The sequence below is a fragment of the Sander vitreus genome, chromosome 2 (genome assembly GCF_031162955.1).
Source record: "Sander vitreus isolate 19-12246 chromosome 2, sanVit1, whole genome shotgun sequence".
Taxonomy (NCBI): Eukaryota; Metazoa; Chordata; class Actinopteri; order Perciformes; family Percidae; genus Sander; species Sander vitreus.
The window spans coordinates 19,993,343-20,011,729 of record NC_135856.1 but is presented as its reverse complement, the minus strand read 5'-3'; the positions used below and the strand labels follow the sequence as shown (position 1 = coordinate 20,011,729).

Sequence of the window (18,387 nt, the reverse complement as noted above, 5' to 3'; positions counted from 1 at the left end):
GTTGACTTTAAACTCTAATCTGCGTTGCTTTTGATCTACTCAGCTATCTGTCGGAACCTTTATAAGATTTCAACCTTTCTGCAATCTTCCTCAGTTTGTGACAGAATGAAATGACTCTGTATCAGATCAGATAAATAATTAATCTATTTTTCTGTTTAATTAGTTGGATTCTAATTTAATTTAACCTTGCGCTAATATTTGCTGGTATCAGCCAAATGGGCATGGCATTCTAATGACTAATATGTTTATTGATTATATCCCTTATTAAAAACTTAAAATGTCTCAATTGAATTTCAGCTTTGAATGTTCCTTGTTAATTAATGCACCAATGTGCAGCATTGAACTGTAGTTCTGAGTCTCACCACTTGGAGGCAGTCTTGTTTAGATATCTCTTCACTCAGATGAAAGCACAGAGGCCACTGTGATCAACATAAGCCTCTTTCCGACTAAGTACGTAGTTACAGGAATGTAGTTATAGGAACAGTCCACTTCTAAACAGTTCTACTAACTACTCTCCCCCAAAACCGGTTTTTCCATTTGCATTCGCACTGGCCAAGTGGCCATAGGAACTGCTATGAGGGATAAGGGAGTGACGCAAGCACGGCAACGGTCTTTATAGCGTCGTCACTTGACATTAGTGCCACATACAACAACAAACCAGCATGGAGGAGGCCATCGGAATGTTCCTGTTGTTCCTTGCCGGCATCCTCATAACGGAGTTCGAACAGCGGCGTTTAAATACTATGGCTGAACACAGAAGATGAAGGCTCCAGCGTAACATGATCCTAATAAATGTTGGAAGAAGACAGAAGAGCAGAGCGCAACAGGCAAACGAAACGACGCGTAAGCTTAACTAGCATTAACAATTAGCTGGTTGAAATGCGTGATGTTTGTCTTATGAGTAATCATACGTAGGCGAATTGCAACAGACAGTGAAGAATATGTACTGTTTGTGTTTCAGACGTTGCTAGGTCTCTAACGGTTCCTATGTGGGAAAAGGAAAAAGACCCTGCCCTGAAGTAGGAGCTGAATTACAGGAACTGCGGTCAGAGGAACTTAATAATCCCCAAATTGGTCCAGTCGGAACACGAGAAAAAAAGGGTTCTAGGAACTGCAAAAATCCCTCCGGTTGGAAAGGGACTATAAACACCAACGGTAAACAACCAGGCTTAGGAAATCAACAGACTAAAACATACAAAAGAGAATAATTTCAAGGCAAAAAGCTATGTGTGCTGGAAATATGGATTATATTCTACAGTGTTTAAAATGTTATATTCATAAATATAAGCATTTTTTTGCAAAAGATAACAATCCATAAATACAGGTATTCTGCCAGCCACTCTAGCATATCTATAGTTTTTTACTGTTTAAATAAAGGCAACACAAAGCGGTCACAATGCAAAAGGCTGCTTGTCTGACACAAAACAAGTCTAAAATGAACTTTTATCTAGCATTTAGAAATTTTAAATGTACTGTACAGATACATTACAATAGCTGCAAGAACATTGTGAATTATGACTTAATCTGCCTTGTGTCTTAAACCACAGATTACAAAAATAGACATGCATTATGCTGGCGTTGCACTGAGGTCAAGTTTAAGAAAAGGATCCTTACCTTTGTTGCTGGGTCACCGTTGACATTGCCAGACTCTTCTTCTTCCACTGTTAGACGGTTCCTAAAAAAAGTTTATATAATGTAGGATGTAGTTATACGATTAGCAGTGTGCTAATATTACCATTGCAACCATCAGCTGCTTTATAAATATGGTTCCTGTCCTGTGTGTGAAAGCTACAGGCAGTCATTACACTAATAGAGAACATGGAGTCATTTCCTGAGTAGAAAAACTAACATCCGGCTTTGTCTGACTAACTCCAACACTGATTAAATACAAGATTAAAGAAACTGACTAGATAAATCTAAGGGAGAGATAGACAGAGATGCAGTTGAGTAGCACAGAGACACAGAGAGAAACAGAGAGCAAAATATGTTTGATAACTTATTGCAACTCTGGTGGCTTGCAAAGGTTCATGCACAGAGATAGTTTGATTTTTGTATCTGCTTGTGTGTGTCTGTCGGGTATTTCACCTTAGCTTGAGTGATGCGTAGCGAAGCGTAGCACCCTCAAACTCCTTCAGACTGGGGTCAGGGTTCACCGTGGCAGCTTGCAGGTCCTGTTGCACACAGGTGACATCATCAGAGTATACAAAATGACACCAAAATAAAACCCACATCTTTGGCCAAAAGGCAACCACCTTAAAGCCTCTTTCACACATGTAACCCGTAGTACTGTCTGCTAACACGGTCTGGGTTTGGCAGTTTTGTCATTCGCACAAGGGTCTCCTATATGAAGTAATAGTATATGTACAGTATATAAGTATATAGTATATGAAAAGTCTGATCCCACAGGACATGACCCCTCCAGAGAGATAAGAGCCTTGTTGTTTATTGTTATAGTTGAGTGGTAAAGCAGTTGAAAGTGATCCAGATGTATTTTAATAACCTTTTACAGTATTAATGCAAGAGGATCTTTCATTCATATTATTTCATGTCCACTAATTGTCTAGGTTTCATTTTCTGACAACATAGCTTGTGAATGCAGTTCTGTGCTTATGTTCTAGAGCTGTGGCAGATGTCCATAAATCTTACCACCACACTGCCCGAGCACCTTAAATAAAAATCTGATTGGCTCCTGTTCTAAAAGCAATATGTAAAACTGCCGGAACATTCACAGGTTACAGGTCATGTGGGAGAGGGACCAAAAAGACACAAGACACTGGAAGAAACCAAATGTAAATCTTTGACCCCATACAGTATATGCCAGCATGCATCCAACTGTGGGCGGAATGGCCTTGCTGGATGGAGAAATGGCGTTGGTGTGTTATGTGTAATGGGGCATGCTGCATCAAGGAAAGAAAGTTAACATATAGCACGTACACGCACACGCACACGCACACACACACACACACACACACACACACACAGATCTGTGCCAGCAGGAAGGAAAGATGACAACATTTTAGCCACATAAGTAAAGAAAGAAACAACCTTTTGAGTGTGTTGCTGCAGCCATATAACAGAGATGTTTTACATATCAGGCGTGACAAAATGCCGGTGCAGATACATATATGTTGAAGCATCAGCCACACATGCTTTTGCGCAGGCGGTGAATTTCTAGCACATATTGCATAATGGCACACACTCAAACAGTGTGTGAGGTCAGACCAAGAAAAAGGCTCATTGACGTTGAGTGCATTATACTTGCCTTCCACACTTCACTATCAATCTTTCCGCCAAAAACACTCCACACCTGTTTCTACATACAGCGTTAAAACACAAACACACGTACACACAAAGTGGTAGGGCAAAGATTGGGGTCAAAGGTGGAAGGGGAGCAAGGGAAGAAGGACAGAAGAAGGCTGTTAGCTAACTAGTTCACCCCACGCCGCGTGCCTGTTGCAATAAGGAGCGACCCAGCAAAACATTTCTTAAATGAAAAGCTGTCAATCAAAATGTTTTCTCAAATGTTTCTTGCTCCTATTGAACAGTCACCTCGCTACTGAGAATCTACTGATTCTTGATTAGTAGAATATAAACAATACAGGACATAGAGTACAGTCATTTGGAAAGTGACACTGTTTTCTGGATGATGGATCTTAATTTTGACAACAAATTCCAATCCAGTTATAGTTAAGTGCAACTATAACCAAGATTTTTTTTTTTTTAAAGCAACTAAAAAAGAAGTACCAGTAAAGACAAAATATCAAAATATATCAAAAGTCAATAATTAAAAAAATACAAGAATACAATAGTATGTCAATTTTAAAGATAAACATGTAATGGGACTTAGTTTGACGTTATAAACGTATAGCACTTTAGCCTCAGTGTTTGGTATGTTGCACACAATATTATTACACAAAAAACTGCCTTTGTCCATGAATGCAAACAAAATACTGTGAGGTTATAAGTCTTTTATTGTCTCCTGTGTGCGCTGGTTAACCGAGCCAAACCAAATGAAAACATGTCACTGTCCAAATACTTACTGACTGCACTGTATGTGATACAAGTAGATATACATATATACAGTAATATACACACATACAGATGCTGTAGGTATTATTTTTGTCTATATGTGACACACACACACACACACACAAAGATATTAAGCACAACTTTTGGCTATTGAGCCAAAGGAGAACCAGAAGGGTGGTTGGTAACAGAACAGAAAGGAACAGAACGAGAGAAAGTTAGTTAAGTATCCTACCTTGTCCTCATCTTCAAGATGCTGAGAGAGACACTCTGGATCAGGCATCCCCTGTAGAGATGTGGAACGAGGCTAAGGAGAGAAAGTGACATCCACCATGTTAGTCTGTTGGATATTTTGGCTCTTGTGTCACTGGCTAATAGTTGAGTAGTGCAGGTCAGTCACTCCAGATAGATGTGCCAGAATCTCATTCTGGCACATCTATCTGTCAACATCAGTCCATTCTCACTAGATCAATATTTTATCTACACCATGCTCCTTTCTATTAATCTTCTTTCCTCTCTCCGTATCCTTCCGTCATTCTGCATGATTGACTGATTGATTGACTTAGTGTTCTTGTATTCCTGTATTCTGCAGCTAGACTGCAGTATTGATGGTCCTTTCTTTTTACCCAGGCTGTCTTGTTGCATATTTCTGCCAATCTTCCACTAATCTCAATCAGGACTACAGAAAAACAGATCAGACAGATACATTGCCCTGTCTAAAATCACCACATGGAGGCTTAAACTGAATTCTTACAACATTCTTACGCAGACGGTACAAAGAAGCAGAAAAAACTTGTGTTGGTTACTCACAAAGTAGCAACTGTTGACAAATCCACATGTGGTGAGGGTGGGCTCGTGAGTGGGGAGAGGCTCCACTGAGCTGTCAGAGGTTGTGCTGCCCGAACGAGTCGACCCCCTAAAGAAGACCTCTGCCTGGCACGACTACACACACACACACACACGAAGGTTTGAGTTACTGTAGGACTGTTGCATTAGACCACATTAGTTTGATCAAGGTGTAGGCCTACTTAATAAGATGGCAACGGAGTGTACAATATCCACACAGCCACTCTAATAAGTGTAAAATATCCACGTCTTATAACAGTCACTTTCATATTCATTTTCTGCTGTGTACAATTTTATTGATTTATGCTCATCAGATGCTTCAAATAAACATTTTCATTTCAAGCGTGGTAATTCCAATTGTAATAATGCTGATCATAATGACTAACAGTTCTAAAAACACAACCTAGACTAATAATGAGGATTTCATTTTCAAATTTATTGCATCGAAGTCATATGACTATCTTAGTTTTTCATATTTGCCTATCATATGGCATACGTAAATTTGACTTAATTATTATTGTGTTAATTTAAATCTGTGACTTCATTATTTTCTCATTGTTCCTCCTCACCCCTATACATGGATGGATTGTCCTCAGACTGTACTCCAACAACATTTTGAGCCCGAGTGCTGCCATAGTGACTTTTTGCCATCACTTAAAACCATCTTGGGCGATCACAGTTACACAGAACGATTGCAGATGAAATTGACAATTACAGCAAAAACAAAAGGCAAAATTTATGTCAGACCTAAAATGTGCATGTGTGTCAGTGTGTTGTTCTGTCTCTCACCTCGTGGTCAGGAGTGGGTGAGGGGCTGAGTGAGCCCAGGGAGTGTTTACGTTGTGTGGAGACTGTGTGGTCGCCCAGGCCCTGGGACTCTGTCTGTCCAGAGGGTGCTGGGCGAGTGGCAGGCCTCTCCCACTGGGTGGCGCCTGTAGGAATGTGCCAGTAGTAGATCCCGGCCATGTCCGTGATCTTCTTCCATCCCGGAGGCAGGTCAGGGTCTGTCTGGAATGACTGCTCACTCCAGATATCTGGTGAAAAAAACAGGGAAAAGTGTGAATTGATTAAAATGGCAGACCTCTTATATACTTTACTTACAAACGCATGAATAAACACACCTTTAAATGGAAGTTAATCCTCCAAGACTCATATACTGAATGATATCACCAGCTGACTGAGATTACCAGCATCTGCTGCAGCTGTCATGTGACAAGCCGTGTCTTTCATCAGACAACAACTGAGTAAAATCTGTTAAGTGCTGTCGTTGTATTTGTGCCACATACAGTACCTACATTTTTAAACGAAACATATCACACAGGCAAAAAACAACTCCCAAATATACACAAAAACACACAGGCACAAGCATTCCTCTCACATTTAGAACAGTTCAACAGACGTCAGATGCAGCCTCAATGAGTTAGCCCGAAGCAGAATTTAAATATTTTTGGATTTATTCAACACAACAAAAATGAGGATTTATTCTTCTTCTCTGGCGCACGTAACTGGATTAGCTTCTTTTCTGAACCAAATATCAAAATGCTCTCTCATTTTTATGAGTGTATGATCAATTATGGGTTCTTTAATTTATTGTTTAAATTAGCTCATTAGCTTCCAATAATTCCAATTTCATATTTACTTACTATATACATGTGGAATCAACTATTGACTTTATACACAAAACGTTACATAACTGTGTATAACTAAATTAAGTGGAAGGTGTAACACAGAATTATATCTGCAATGCTTAGAAGCACCACGAGGTGGTGCTTTCCTTTGTTACTATGGTGATGTACTACATAGTGAAGACGTGCAGCTGCTGTCTTCTCTCCTCAGACTGACACAAATCAATAGAGATTTCACTAATGAGTTGTATGGTGCAGGTTATGTTATATGTATACTGCTCATGTATAATAAGTAAATATAGTGCCGTGGAGACCTGGCATTGTATGGTTGATGTTGTAGAATAAAGTATCAGTGTAGAACCTCCGTTCAGTTGTCTGTTGACTCTTGAGCTAACCGGCTGTTAGCTCTCCCTACTAGCTACACTATTCATGTTATAAAGGACAAGGAAAATGAATCTTAAAATACCTGCACAAACTATAAGCTGTGGCCTAAAAGGCACACAGCACTTATTGTAATTAAAAAAACAGAAAAACACGAACAGATTAATTTAGACGTAATGGCTCAGTATTTATGGTTTTACATAACATTTAAAAACTTCCCTTCCCTAGCAGAACACAACAGCATATGGAGCAGACAGTGATTGAATGTCAGGGAAATACAGCATTTACCTTGAAAACACACAGATTACTTATATCACTGCTTCTTCTCTTACTCTTGTACTGTCACTTCATCTGCAGGTTGCAATTTCCTGGCAGTCAAGCCGGCAAAAGCACACACACACAGAACTATTGATGCCATTTTTGTGTGTGTGAAGTTGATGTAGTGGCATAGGTAGTAAAGATGATACAAAACTGCATTAGGTGGTGTAGCAACTCATAAAAGTGATATAAGCTCCGAGGGACTGATCACTTGGTGCTGTGTGTGTGTGTGTGTGTGTGTGTGTGTTTCGTGTACTTGTGTGATTGCACAAAGAGTTCTCGAACTGCTGACCATGCTGATGAAACACAGCCCATGGGCCTGTCGCCACGACAGCAGGCCATATGTCATCATGCCGACTGGGTCGGTCCAGATTGAGTTGGAATTCAAACACACACACAGTTATTAAGGCTTTGGTTTATTTAATGGAAAATAAATTACTCAAAAAGCTTGGCAAAATGCACACACACATTCTTGGCAAAAGCAGACATCCCTTGGGGCTTAAGACATTGTGCATTAGAGCAAGAAGCTGTGAAGCAGTGCCTTATGGGAGTTGATGTCTTTTATGAGCAAAAATGGGTCAGAGCAAATCATACTACAGAGTCTCTGAAGAATATGAAGAGCGAGAGAGAAGATGGGGATTCAGAGAATGGGTGTCAGTATGAGATGAATAGTCTATCGGATGTGGATCAAAGCAGAGAGAGAGAGAGAGAGAGAGAGAGAGATTGGTGGTATATCATGGCTTAAAGTTAGCAGTGTCACCATCTGCAAGCACCATGGCAAGTGTGGAATTAGAAGGAAAAGCTTAAGCATGCTAACACTGAGGCTAGGAACTGGCGTGCACCTATGTAGCTCATGGAAATGTGCCACAGCGGAGCTACGTAGCAGTTAGCCTATAATAGCCTCAGTTAGCATGCAGCTCCATGCCAGAGCAGAGATGAGCAGAGGGGGAGGGGAGAACAGTGAGCTTCTGGAGCAAAACACACACACGTTCTCTCTGTCAAACAACACACACACACACACACACACGACCAGATTGATGCACGCATTCACCCACAAATACAGCACGCACAGACCACAGACTCCTGTGGCAGATAATTAGAGAATGATACCATTACAGAGACAAACTTCATCCCTGTGTTGCAAGAGACATGCACATACATACACATGCTTGTACACACACACACACACACACACACACACACCAAACTCTAACCCCCACACTGTTGTTTCCAGCCGACTTCCAACCGATGCACCTACCCTCGTAATTGACAATCACAATGGCCAGCATGTAGTCTTTCCCCAGCATCATAGTTAGCTATCTGCCTCTCATACAGCAAAGCCCAGTACTGTAACCAAACGAAGAACCCCAGACAGCGTAGAAAGAGAGCGAGAGAGAGAGAGAGAGAGAGAGAGAGAGAGAGAGAGCGTGGGACACTGCAAGAGAGGGGAGGCAGAAAGGCAGGGAGAACATGATGTAGAAAGGGAGGCAGAGAAGAGAAGGAGAAAGAGAGATTGAGTGCTAAAGATGAAGGTTGTGGATCCCCTGCAGCTGAGCTCTGTTTGCTGTTGTTGTCTTTCCTTCCTCTATCTGGAGCATCAACAACATCAACAGCTCAAATAAGCCTGCCCTCCCTTTCCTGCCCTAAGACAAACATATACACAGGCATGTGTTATCACATGTCTATGTTTATCACTTTCCCCCATTTTTCCACCTTGCCTTTAGCCTCTCTTGGTTGTCCTGGCAACCCCCAAATCATCTTTCATTCAGTATCATAGCCAGTGGAGGTGCAAGGAGGAGCAGCAGAGTAAAAGGGAGACAGAGTGGGGCTGATGAAGGGAGAAAAAAAAACAGATTGTTGAGTAAGTAAGTGGGTGACAGACTCAACATCTGAAAACACTGAATCTCACATGTTGCTGGACTGTACTCAAAGGCTTGCCATACACTTATACATTTCTAATACATTTAAATGACCTTCCTCAACTCAGCATGTGTGTGTGTGTGTGTGTGTGTGTGTGTGTGTGTGTGTGTGTGTGTGTGTGTGTGTGTGTGGCTTCTCTGTGTGAAAGCAGTGTTGTATTGGCCCTCTAAATCCGCAACATCCACAGAGGAATCTGACACACACCTGGGAAAACAATACGGCTTTGTCAATATGAGAGAGCGAGAGAGGCAGACAGGAGGGCACAGCAGTATGGGTGACTATGTGTTATCGATATTGATAAATTCAACATGAATGATGCCAGAATCATGATTAGGACAATACGTCTAAACTAGTCTCATTCACGTCTCCAACCCCTTGAGAGAATTATGACTTTGGAATGACATTTTAGACAAAGACAAGCAAGAGGAAATAAGGACAAAAGAACACATGGAAAGTAAATTCTGGACAAGCTGCTCAGAAACATATTTGCAGAGAAATGTAATGAAAAGATGCTCAGAGCCTTAGATTCAAAAGGGACAGTGAGTCATCAGAGAGCTAGAAGAGAAGCATTCTGGGAGAAAAAAGCAGCAAGGAGGCTCAACAGCTCAGAGCACTGCAACTCTCACAGATTGAGAGGATGGTTCACAGCTTGGCTACAGCTCAGAGGTCAGGGGCTGCTGCTCCAGAGGAGATGGATGTGTTTAATGCTGCGTTCCATTTAGTTGGAAGTCCGAACTGGAAATGACGTCACACCTGAGTTGACCGCAGGGGGTTTCTAGCCATGTTATTCATTGATAGCAAAAATAAGTTGATAACAACCCACCTTGTGGTATTTTGAGCATGCAAACACCGTAGCAACATGTCCACAGAGACAAATGTACAATAATGTGGACAATACTGTGTGTACGGCTGACTTAAGACACAAATAAGATGGATGTGCTAAAAACAGTGTATTCATACAGCTTTCACTACCGTTAATGCTCGTAGCAGCCACGTTGGATTGTGAGGTCGGGGTTGGTGAGGTTTCCCCAACTTTCAGAGAAGAGAAATCCGACTTCAAGGGGCGTTCCAGTTGGTATTTCTGACTAGGATCTTGGAAATTCCGACTTCCCAGTTCAACTGGAACACACCACCAATTAAACTGAACATCCAGATTTTTACATAACGCTGACAAAGAAATACAATGACTTAAACAGACCTTCTGCAGAGGTAGGCAGGAGATGATGACTCAGAGGAATTAAATTAACTTTAGTTACAAAATGCACAAAAGTTCTGCCTTACTGTATGTACTGTAACATCAAACGGTAGAAAGAAATATATAAGTATATTCATTCTCAATGTAAGGTACTGACACTATAACTAATTTATAAATTAATTAAAATTATTTTATTAAGTTAAAGCATATTTGTGTTCTCAGAAAAGATAGAACAGATGCCTAATGGATAGATGATCTTAGATAGAAGATATTTTTGTTTTTCAAACAAAGAGAAAAGAGGGAGATAATGGCAGATTTTGTATTAAGTCATGACTATCCTGCAAGCCCTTCTCACACACACATATGCACAGGAAACAGCATGAAACAGGACACAGCTGATCTAGCCTGCTAATCCCCCCTGAGGTTACAAGGGCACTTCCCTTTACTGGAGGCTGGAGTGTTTGTTAGTCCATTCCAGCAATGTCTGAGTTCGGAATACACACATACACATACTTGGTCACCATAAATGGAAACGTGTCATCAGCAGAAAGGACAGTGAAACCACTACACAGGAGGAAAAAAAAACACCAAACACACACACACATAGTGCGTGGCACTATCTTTGTGGGGACCCGTCATTGACATAATGCATTCCCTAGCCCCTTACCCTAACCTTAACCATCACAACTAAATGCCTAACCTTAACCCTTACCCTAACCTAATTCTAACCCTAATCATACAACCAAGTCTTAACCTTCAAACAGCCCTTTAAAGTTGTGGGGTCCAGCATTTTGGCCCCACAAAGCTGTCCGGACCCCACAAGTATACTGTATTCCTGGTTTTTGGACCCCACGAATATAGTTAAACAATAACACACACACACACACACACACACAATGCCAAACATCAGTATAAATGTCAGTGGCTGTGAGGTTTACTTTTTGCAGGATGTTTTGTTTGTGTGTGTTAATGTGTGTACCTGTCTCCTCTGGGGAGTTGCTCTCCTGGGACAGTGTGGTCCAACTCAACTCTTCGTCACTGGGATTCAGATTCTGGATGCGGTTCAAAGCACAGTCTGTCTTCGCCCCAGTCCTTCTGTCCTTCTTCGTCTCTGGAGAGGAGGAGGAAGAGGAGGAAGAGCAGGAGGCCACTGAAAGCAAGGGTGTGTCCTCTGGGCTGGCCTGTTTAGGTGGGGAAGGAGGAGGAGGCACCGGGGATTCCTTGCCTGATTTGAGGAGCTTGAAGTTGGAGTGGAGGTCAGAGATGAGCTCCAGGCCTGAAGAAACTTTGTGGTTCGTCAAAGGAGACTCACTTTTTATCATCAGTAAAGGCTTATTCTCCTCGTCTTCCTGCTCCTCTACTACCACCTCATCTCCATCTTCCTCAATCTGTATCTTTGACATAATTTCCTTCTCAGACAGAATGCTGATGTCATCACTCTCCTCTGCCTCAATGTTCAAGTCAAAGCCCAAAACTGTTGTGTTGCCGTTCACGTTGAGCTCCACAGTCGTGTTAATGTTACAGTCTATGTCTGATTCAGTTATCTGCTCTGGCTGTGCGTCAGTGTTAGCGTCCGAATGCAGTTCAGCGTCTACCTCAATGACATCATCCTCTCGGTCATTATTGGTGAGAGTGTGACTGTCATCCTCTTCAGCTGTGTTGACATTAAGGTCATCTGCTGTATTTTCAGACTCCAGGTCCATCAAGTCAGGGCTGGTTGTGTTTTTGTTGTGATCTTGACCGGCTTTACGAAGCTGGTTCATTCCGTTCTTGGCTAGTTTGGGATTGTTGGGTGTTGAAGAATGTGATGGGGATGATGGTGATGATGATGATGATGACGATGATGATGGCGCTGCTTCTCCGAGGCCCATGGCAGCCTGGATACTGGTAAGTGCATACTTTTTGCGACACTTGGGCGGCGTGGCGGAGCCTTGCTTGATGACATCACTGCTCAGCAGCTGGTTGTGTGAGGAGCGAAGGCTGAGTGAGGTGGGAGGCGTGGCAGTGGGGCCATTACGATTGGTCACATCTACTGACATCATCGTGGCACAAGACAGATCACCTGAAAGAGGAAGAGATGGGAAACAGGAAGTGAATACATTGAAATCCAAACGTGCGTTAACATAAACACAATATACTGTAGACATTAGCTTTCAGAAAGGGTGTCTCATTGCTTACTTACTACTGCTATTTGCATTATAACAGTTATTCTTACATAGTAATGCAAAAGACAGGTGCTGTGTTTTAGGATATGGTTCCAATAAACAAATAACAGTCTTGCAGAAAAAGACCATAGTCACTTTAAAATATAAATACAATATTATGTGAAGTTTAGTCTTGCATTGCCAGACCTATCTCCACAGCGCTGTGTCAGTGCTAGAGTGCAGTCTGGCTACACCGCTTATCTATTCTGGGATAGGGGAAAAAGCGCTCTGGCTTGTTTGTATTTCTTCGCTATGGCGTCAAATGGACTATTAACAGATTTTTATAAATAAAATTATTATAAACTGTATAAGAGTGTGCAAATATTCATTATTGTCTAACTGCATGAGGACAAATTACAGAACAGATATGCAAGTTTACAATCCTTAAAAAGGTGCAAAAAGCCTAAGGAAAGAAATATATCCAAGCATGGAAAATATACAAGGTTTGCTATTAATATTTAAACTTAATAGAAATAAATGCTACTATAGTAGATAAACAATGATACAACCTGGGGCTTATTTTCTTTTAGTTTGGTATGCACAATTATAGAAATGTAATTAATTATACCAGAGCTTTAATCAGAAAGAGGTCAACTCAAGTCTACTGAATGAATTCAAAACTCCTTACAAGGTCTGGTGATATTCTGTTGATTTCTTATTGTCAACAAATCCCAATAAAAAGACTTAAAACAACTAACAACTACTAACAAGTTTTCCTCCTGGTTCTGTAAATACTTACGGCACACCAAAGCTACAGCTGAAAATAGCCAACAAATACACTATTTACTACTGGTTTAGTAATGATTGCTAAAAACTACAGTGCCCAGCAAGAATCACAGACAGGGTAGGGAACGTATTGAGAGAAGGTTGGTTTTGGCTTTTTTTATGTGATTTGTTGATGATGAAAAAATACAGACTACTGGCAGGCTTATCTTTTATATTCCTGAGAGATGAGTGAACCACTCAGCATGGAGAGGTGAGAGTATGGATCGTGTGTGTGCGCGTGTGTGTGGTACCTGACAGGAGGTCAGACATAGACCGGGGCTGGTCACGGTTTAGGGTTCAGTTGACTCAGCTGCAGATCTGAACACCACAGAGGGGATAAAAAGGGGGGTGTCACGGCACACAGATAGGTGTTCCTACCAGATTATTTTGTTTTAAGTTCATCCAAACAACAATAAGGCTCCAATTCAGCTTAAGTGGTAGACCTTATATATGCTCTGCTTTAGTTGCTTCAAAGTAAGAGGATTTATAATGGCTTTTACTGTAAAGTATTTACTTGAAGTGTTGTTATCAAGTTTTTTTTAAGTAAAAAGATAAAATGATTTAAATACCAGACTGTCACCATGTCTGAATACCATTCCATATCTATTGACAACACCCATAGCAATGCTTGTAAATAATGAAAGCAGCTATATTTTCAGTTATGACAGGGAGAAAAACAATTCCTGAAAGCTTGGAGGGTTTACGAGAGTGTATTTTTATGTTAAAAACATAATGACTTCAAAGAAGCCCTTTTACTGTTACTACTTACCAGAGAACTAAGGGTTGTAGGAAACTCCAGGATGTAGCGCGTCCATACTGGTAGTCAGTGGTTCTCTCTTCATCCAATCACGAGGGCTTCACTGAAGCAGTGGTGTCCTGAGGGAGAGACAAACATAAAACAGGATTAATGAGAGAGAGAAAGAGGGAGGGGTGAACAGAGAGAGAACGAGGACTGCAGGACACCAGAGGGACAAATAATAAAGACATCAATTATTCATAACCTTAATCAAACATTAATACACAAGGATGTGTGTGTGTGAAAATAAGGCTCATTTCATATAGAGCTCATATTTCTTTCTTTAGTGCAGTCTTGCCAACCCTTTGCTGGAACCATCATAAACTAAATGCCACACGAGACTTGTAAACTCCACGTACACTGCTTCCAGACAAAACACACACACACACACACACACACACACACACACACACACACGTCATGGCTTGTGGACAGTTCTCACCAACACACAAATGCTAGAGTAGTGGAGAGAAAGACAATAAGCATAGTTAGGATGGACCATAAAAGTCCACTTATTCCTGGCTGAGGGGCTGGAAAAACACCTGGAATGATTTTGGGGAATAAAACTGTAACAGCTGAAAGAAATGTTATCCCATGGATTTTTTAGCTCAACAAACAGCTGATACGAGCACACCATTGCAAGGAAAGAAATAATTCAAAATTTCTAGTAATTAATCAACCTCATTTACAGATCTAATCAATTACAAAGCACACAATCCCCTGCACCACAGCTACAGAGGTAAAGGCAAAAGTGTGAGAACATATATACATTTAAGTGCATGATGATCAGCCAAATCCTCAAATGGCAATAGCAGTCGGTGTTATTGGCCCAGAAACTGAAACTGATCAGTGTGTCATTTCTCAGTAAAAAATCCACAACTCCCAGCATAAAGACTAAACCAGTGCTATTTTTGCCTCTTGTCCTCTCTTTTTGATTGTTTGAAGGTGAGTTAGTGATTTATAGCGTGTCACCTTTATTAAAAAGGCAGCAATAATGTTGCTATGTAATAGGCTAGCTATATTTTTGGCATTTTGCATTATTGATCACAAAGTGGAATGCAGTTATTCAACCTGTCGCATCATTTCATAACTAAACTGAGCATACAGTATAAGCCATTGTTGAACACTAGTAATGCAAGCCGCTGAAAGTCAATATTATCGGATCAGAAACTCTAAGAAAACATTTACAAGCCTGTGGGTAAATGTCAACATTAGGCCATGTGTCCTGCAGTCGAGATGTGGACATTTAGAGATGAGATTGAAAGGAACAAAAGAAACAACATGCATACTATTTTTCTTCCCAACTTGCAAAAATGCAATGTCAGTTTTTTCCAATATCTTGCAGCCCTAGTGCTGTATCACTTGAATGGCTGGTAAATCTATCCAACATACTGCAGAACACATGTCTGCCACAACAACAGTCTTATACTGAGTCAACACTGTTTACTGACGTAATAGACAAACAACATCTGGTTCGGGTGCCTGGCTAGCTCACCTGGAAGAGCACACCCCCATGTATAGAGGTTTACTCCTTAACGCAGCGGCCGTGGGTTCGACTCTGACCTGTGGCCCTTTGCTGCATGTCATTCCCCCCATCTCTCCCCTTTTCTTGTCTTCATCTGTCCTATGAAAAATGAAGGCCTAAAATGCCCAAAAATGATCTAAAATCTGGTTTGTCTGGTAACACTAGGTGTTATACACAGATGGTGGTAAAAAGGTAAACCATCTAAGAGCAGCTATATATAATTTTGACCTCAAACCAGCTGTGGGTACTGTAATGTATTTTCTCTAATGGTTTAAGCAATGGCTACAAGAGAGATATCATATGTCAGAAGTCTTTCAGTCTTTAGGATTCACTGATGTTGCCCAACTGACAAAGAAACACACATTTAAAAACCTAAAGCGCTCAAGTATAAAAACTGCCCAGGACAGGGGCAAGGAAGGATGATATAGAAAGTGATTCAGAAAATAGCAAAAAATGTTTGCATGAATGTTGCATTCTGGGATTAAAATTAGAAGGTATGCTGAATCCTGCTGCAACAAGTCTGCATTCCTGGAAACGTGTGTGCGTGTTTGTGTGTGTGAGACAGTATTTGTATGAAGGGTTGTCTACACTTAAAATGTATGAATCAAGTCCCATGACATGTTGATGCTGACTTAGCATTACAGGTTGGATGTTGCATGTGTAATCAAGGTCTACTACCCTGCTCTAAGTACAAGAGTCATTGCAAGTAATAAGGGTGTTTAAGGATGTTCACAGTCATATGGAATCGTAGAGCTTTATACACATAGACCCCTATTGATCCCATACATCCAACATACAGATAAAAATAATAAAGAGGGTTTTGGTGGGGGATGGGGGGGGTTAACATTAACATAAGGTGACTGGTCAAGTCAGTCACCTGACATCAATTTATCTGAGCAGGCGTTGTACTTGCTAAAGTCCAAATAGCTTTAGTATAAGCATAACTAGAAAAAAAACCCTGCTTGCTTTAAAGCAACATTATGTAACTATTTTACCTTAAAATAACAGCCTTAAAATCATTTTGATGCTACACTGACTTGTAATAGGAAGAATACTGGCTGGGAGCGGCGTCAGTGTCATGCTAGAACCGGAGTCGGGCTAGCGGGTAACGGAACCGGGTACAGCATCCTCTACGGACACCATGGCAGAGGTGAAGAGACCAAAGGAGACACGGAGGAAGCCATAAAGAGAAAAGGAGAGAAAGCGACAGAGCAGGAGTAAATCTTGGACGGGCTTTTACTCCATATGAATGTGTGTCCCAGGCCAGGTTAGGAAATTAACCAACAATGTAAAGATCAACAAGCCACTGACACATATGTTCAGATTTGATTCATTCAATAAATTATTATTTTTTGTCTTAAATCCACCAGCCAATTTCATATTATACCAACATTTACAGCATCCTGAGCCTTTTTGGTAAGTTTACTAGGAAAACTAGTTTTATTCTCCCCAAAACAAGTTTCCTTTTTATTTTTAAATCGCAACTTTTTTTGCAACTTTCACTGTCTCCCGCAACTTCATTGCAACAAACATACAAAAGACATCGCAACTTTTATTGCAACTTTTTACAAAAGCTCCCGCGAAATCAGGCATTTTGGGCCGCAACAATCTCAAAAAGAGGCCTCGAAATCCTGGAGGGACTGATTTGCGAAATGAAAGGCAGCAAGACAAGACATCTTGCTGTTGGACTAGTAAGTAATATTAGCTGGCTTGCTATGTCTTGTGTTGTTGCACTTGCTTGATGTTTGGCTATGTGGCAAAGTTGTCGACTTGCTTGTTTTTGATCACAAGTAATGTATTCATAACAAATGCACGTGTATAGCTTTCCATATTTAAGATAGCGTTGTGGAAGTGAACTGCACTTTGAAACTGTAGCGGTGCTAATTGTTACACAATTTTTCTCGAGTTATATATTTATCTGTTGGCTTTTTATTCTTAGTGAGTCACCGACAGTTCGGTAAGAGATTTGGCTGTGTTATGCTAGTAACAGCTAAGATGTCAATTCATCAGACTTCGGCAAGCCCCCCTTTGGAGTCACAAAAGTTTTTTTACATATGCAGTAGTACTCCTCGAGATCTGTAAACACACTTTGATGTGTCTAATCAGTGGACTTCCCCTTTAAAGTTACCACTTTAACCTCATAGTGATTGCTTCATTGCAACAAAAATGCGTCACTGTGCAAACACTATGAACAATGCTCTGAAGTTGTCTTACATTTTTATTTTCCTAGAGACAGAGATGTAAATTGAAAATGTAGTTTGAATTTGGAATAAAGTTTTTACACTTGGGTGGAGTTAAAGTTCAGCAGCAAGTATGCACTAAAACTGTAACTTTAATACTATCTACAGTACATCTGGACATGGCCTGAAATTGGACGGAATAACAGAGATCGTTTTGGGCCTCAGCAGACACGAAGTGCTCCCTGCAGTCCTCTGATGCGGACGAGGGGGTCTAGGCATAATTACAGGGCCCCTCTGTGGGCAGGGCAGCATTGGCCCAGACAAAACACAGAGACAAACAGTCATTCACAAACACACAAATAATAGATATGGAGGGTGAATCTTCCACATGGACTCGCTTGTAAACAGTTAAATGCACAGAAAAAAACAGACGCAGACAGAGAGACGCACGCGCAGACGCACTATGTTAAAGACACATACTTAGAGCAACACACACATGGTGATGTGATGATGGACAAAAACTCACATCGGGAAGTAGGGTAATAAGATCTAGGATGTGTCACAGCATTACTGTGACCTTTGACTCCTGACCCACTGGCCAAGAGT

The 18,387-nt window shown here is 40.9% G+C and overlaps 1 protein-coding gene across 6 annotated transcripts in view; it reads right to left on the bottom strand.

Annotated features, from left to right (window-relative positions):
- Positions 1-18,387, bottom strand: part of apbb2b (amyloid beta (A4) precursor protein-binding, family B, member 2b) — a 53,858-nt gene that overhangs the window by 18,820 nt on the left and 16,651 nt on the right. For 5 of the 6 annotated variants that reach the window (XM_078260305.1, XM_078260330.1, XM_078260322.1 and 2 more), the window contains exons 2-10: positions 14,050-14,156; positions 13,532-13,598; positions 11,291-12,373; positions 5,662-5,906; positions 4,837-4,968; positions 4,262-4,333; positions 3,263-3,313; positions 2,086-2,171; positions 1,615-1,675 (exon numbers count right to left, since the gene is read on the bottom strand). In XM_078260305.1, the coding sequence (XP_078116431.1) occupies positions 1,615-1,675; positions 2,086-2,171; positions 3,263-3,313; positions 4,262-4,333; positions 4,837-4,968; positions 5,662-5,906; positions 11,291-12,373; positions 13,532-13,550 (1,749 nt within the window). In that variant the 5' untranslated portion in view covers positions 13,551-13,598; positions 14,050-14,156. The remainder of the gene's footprint in view (positions 1-1,614; positions 1,676-2,085; positions 2,172-3,262; positions 3,314-4,261; positions 4,334-4,836; positions 4,969-5,661; positions 5,907-11,290; positions 12,374-13,531; positions 13,599-14,049; positions 14,157-18,387) is intronic. The other variant, XM_078260347.1, reaches the window with a different exon arrangement.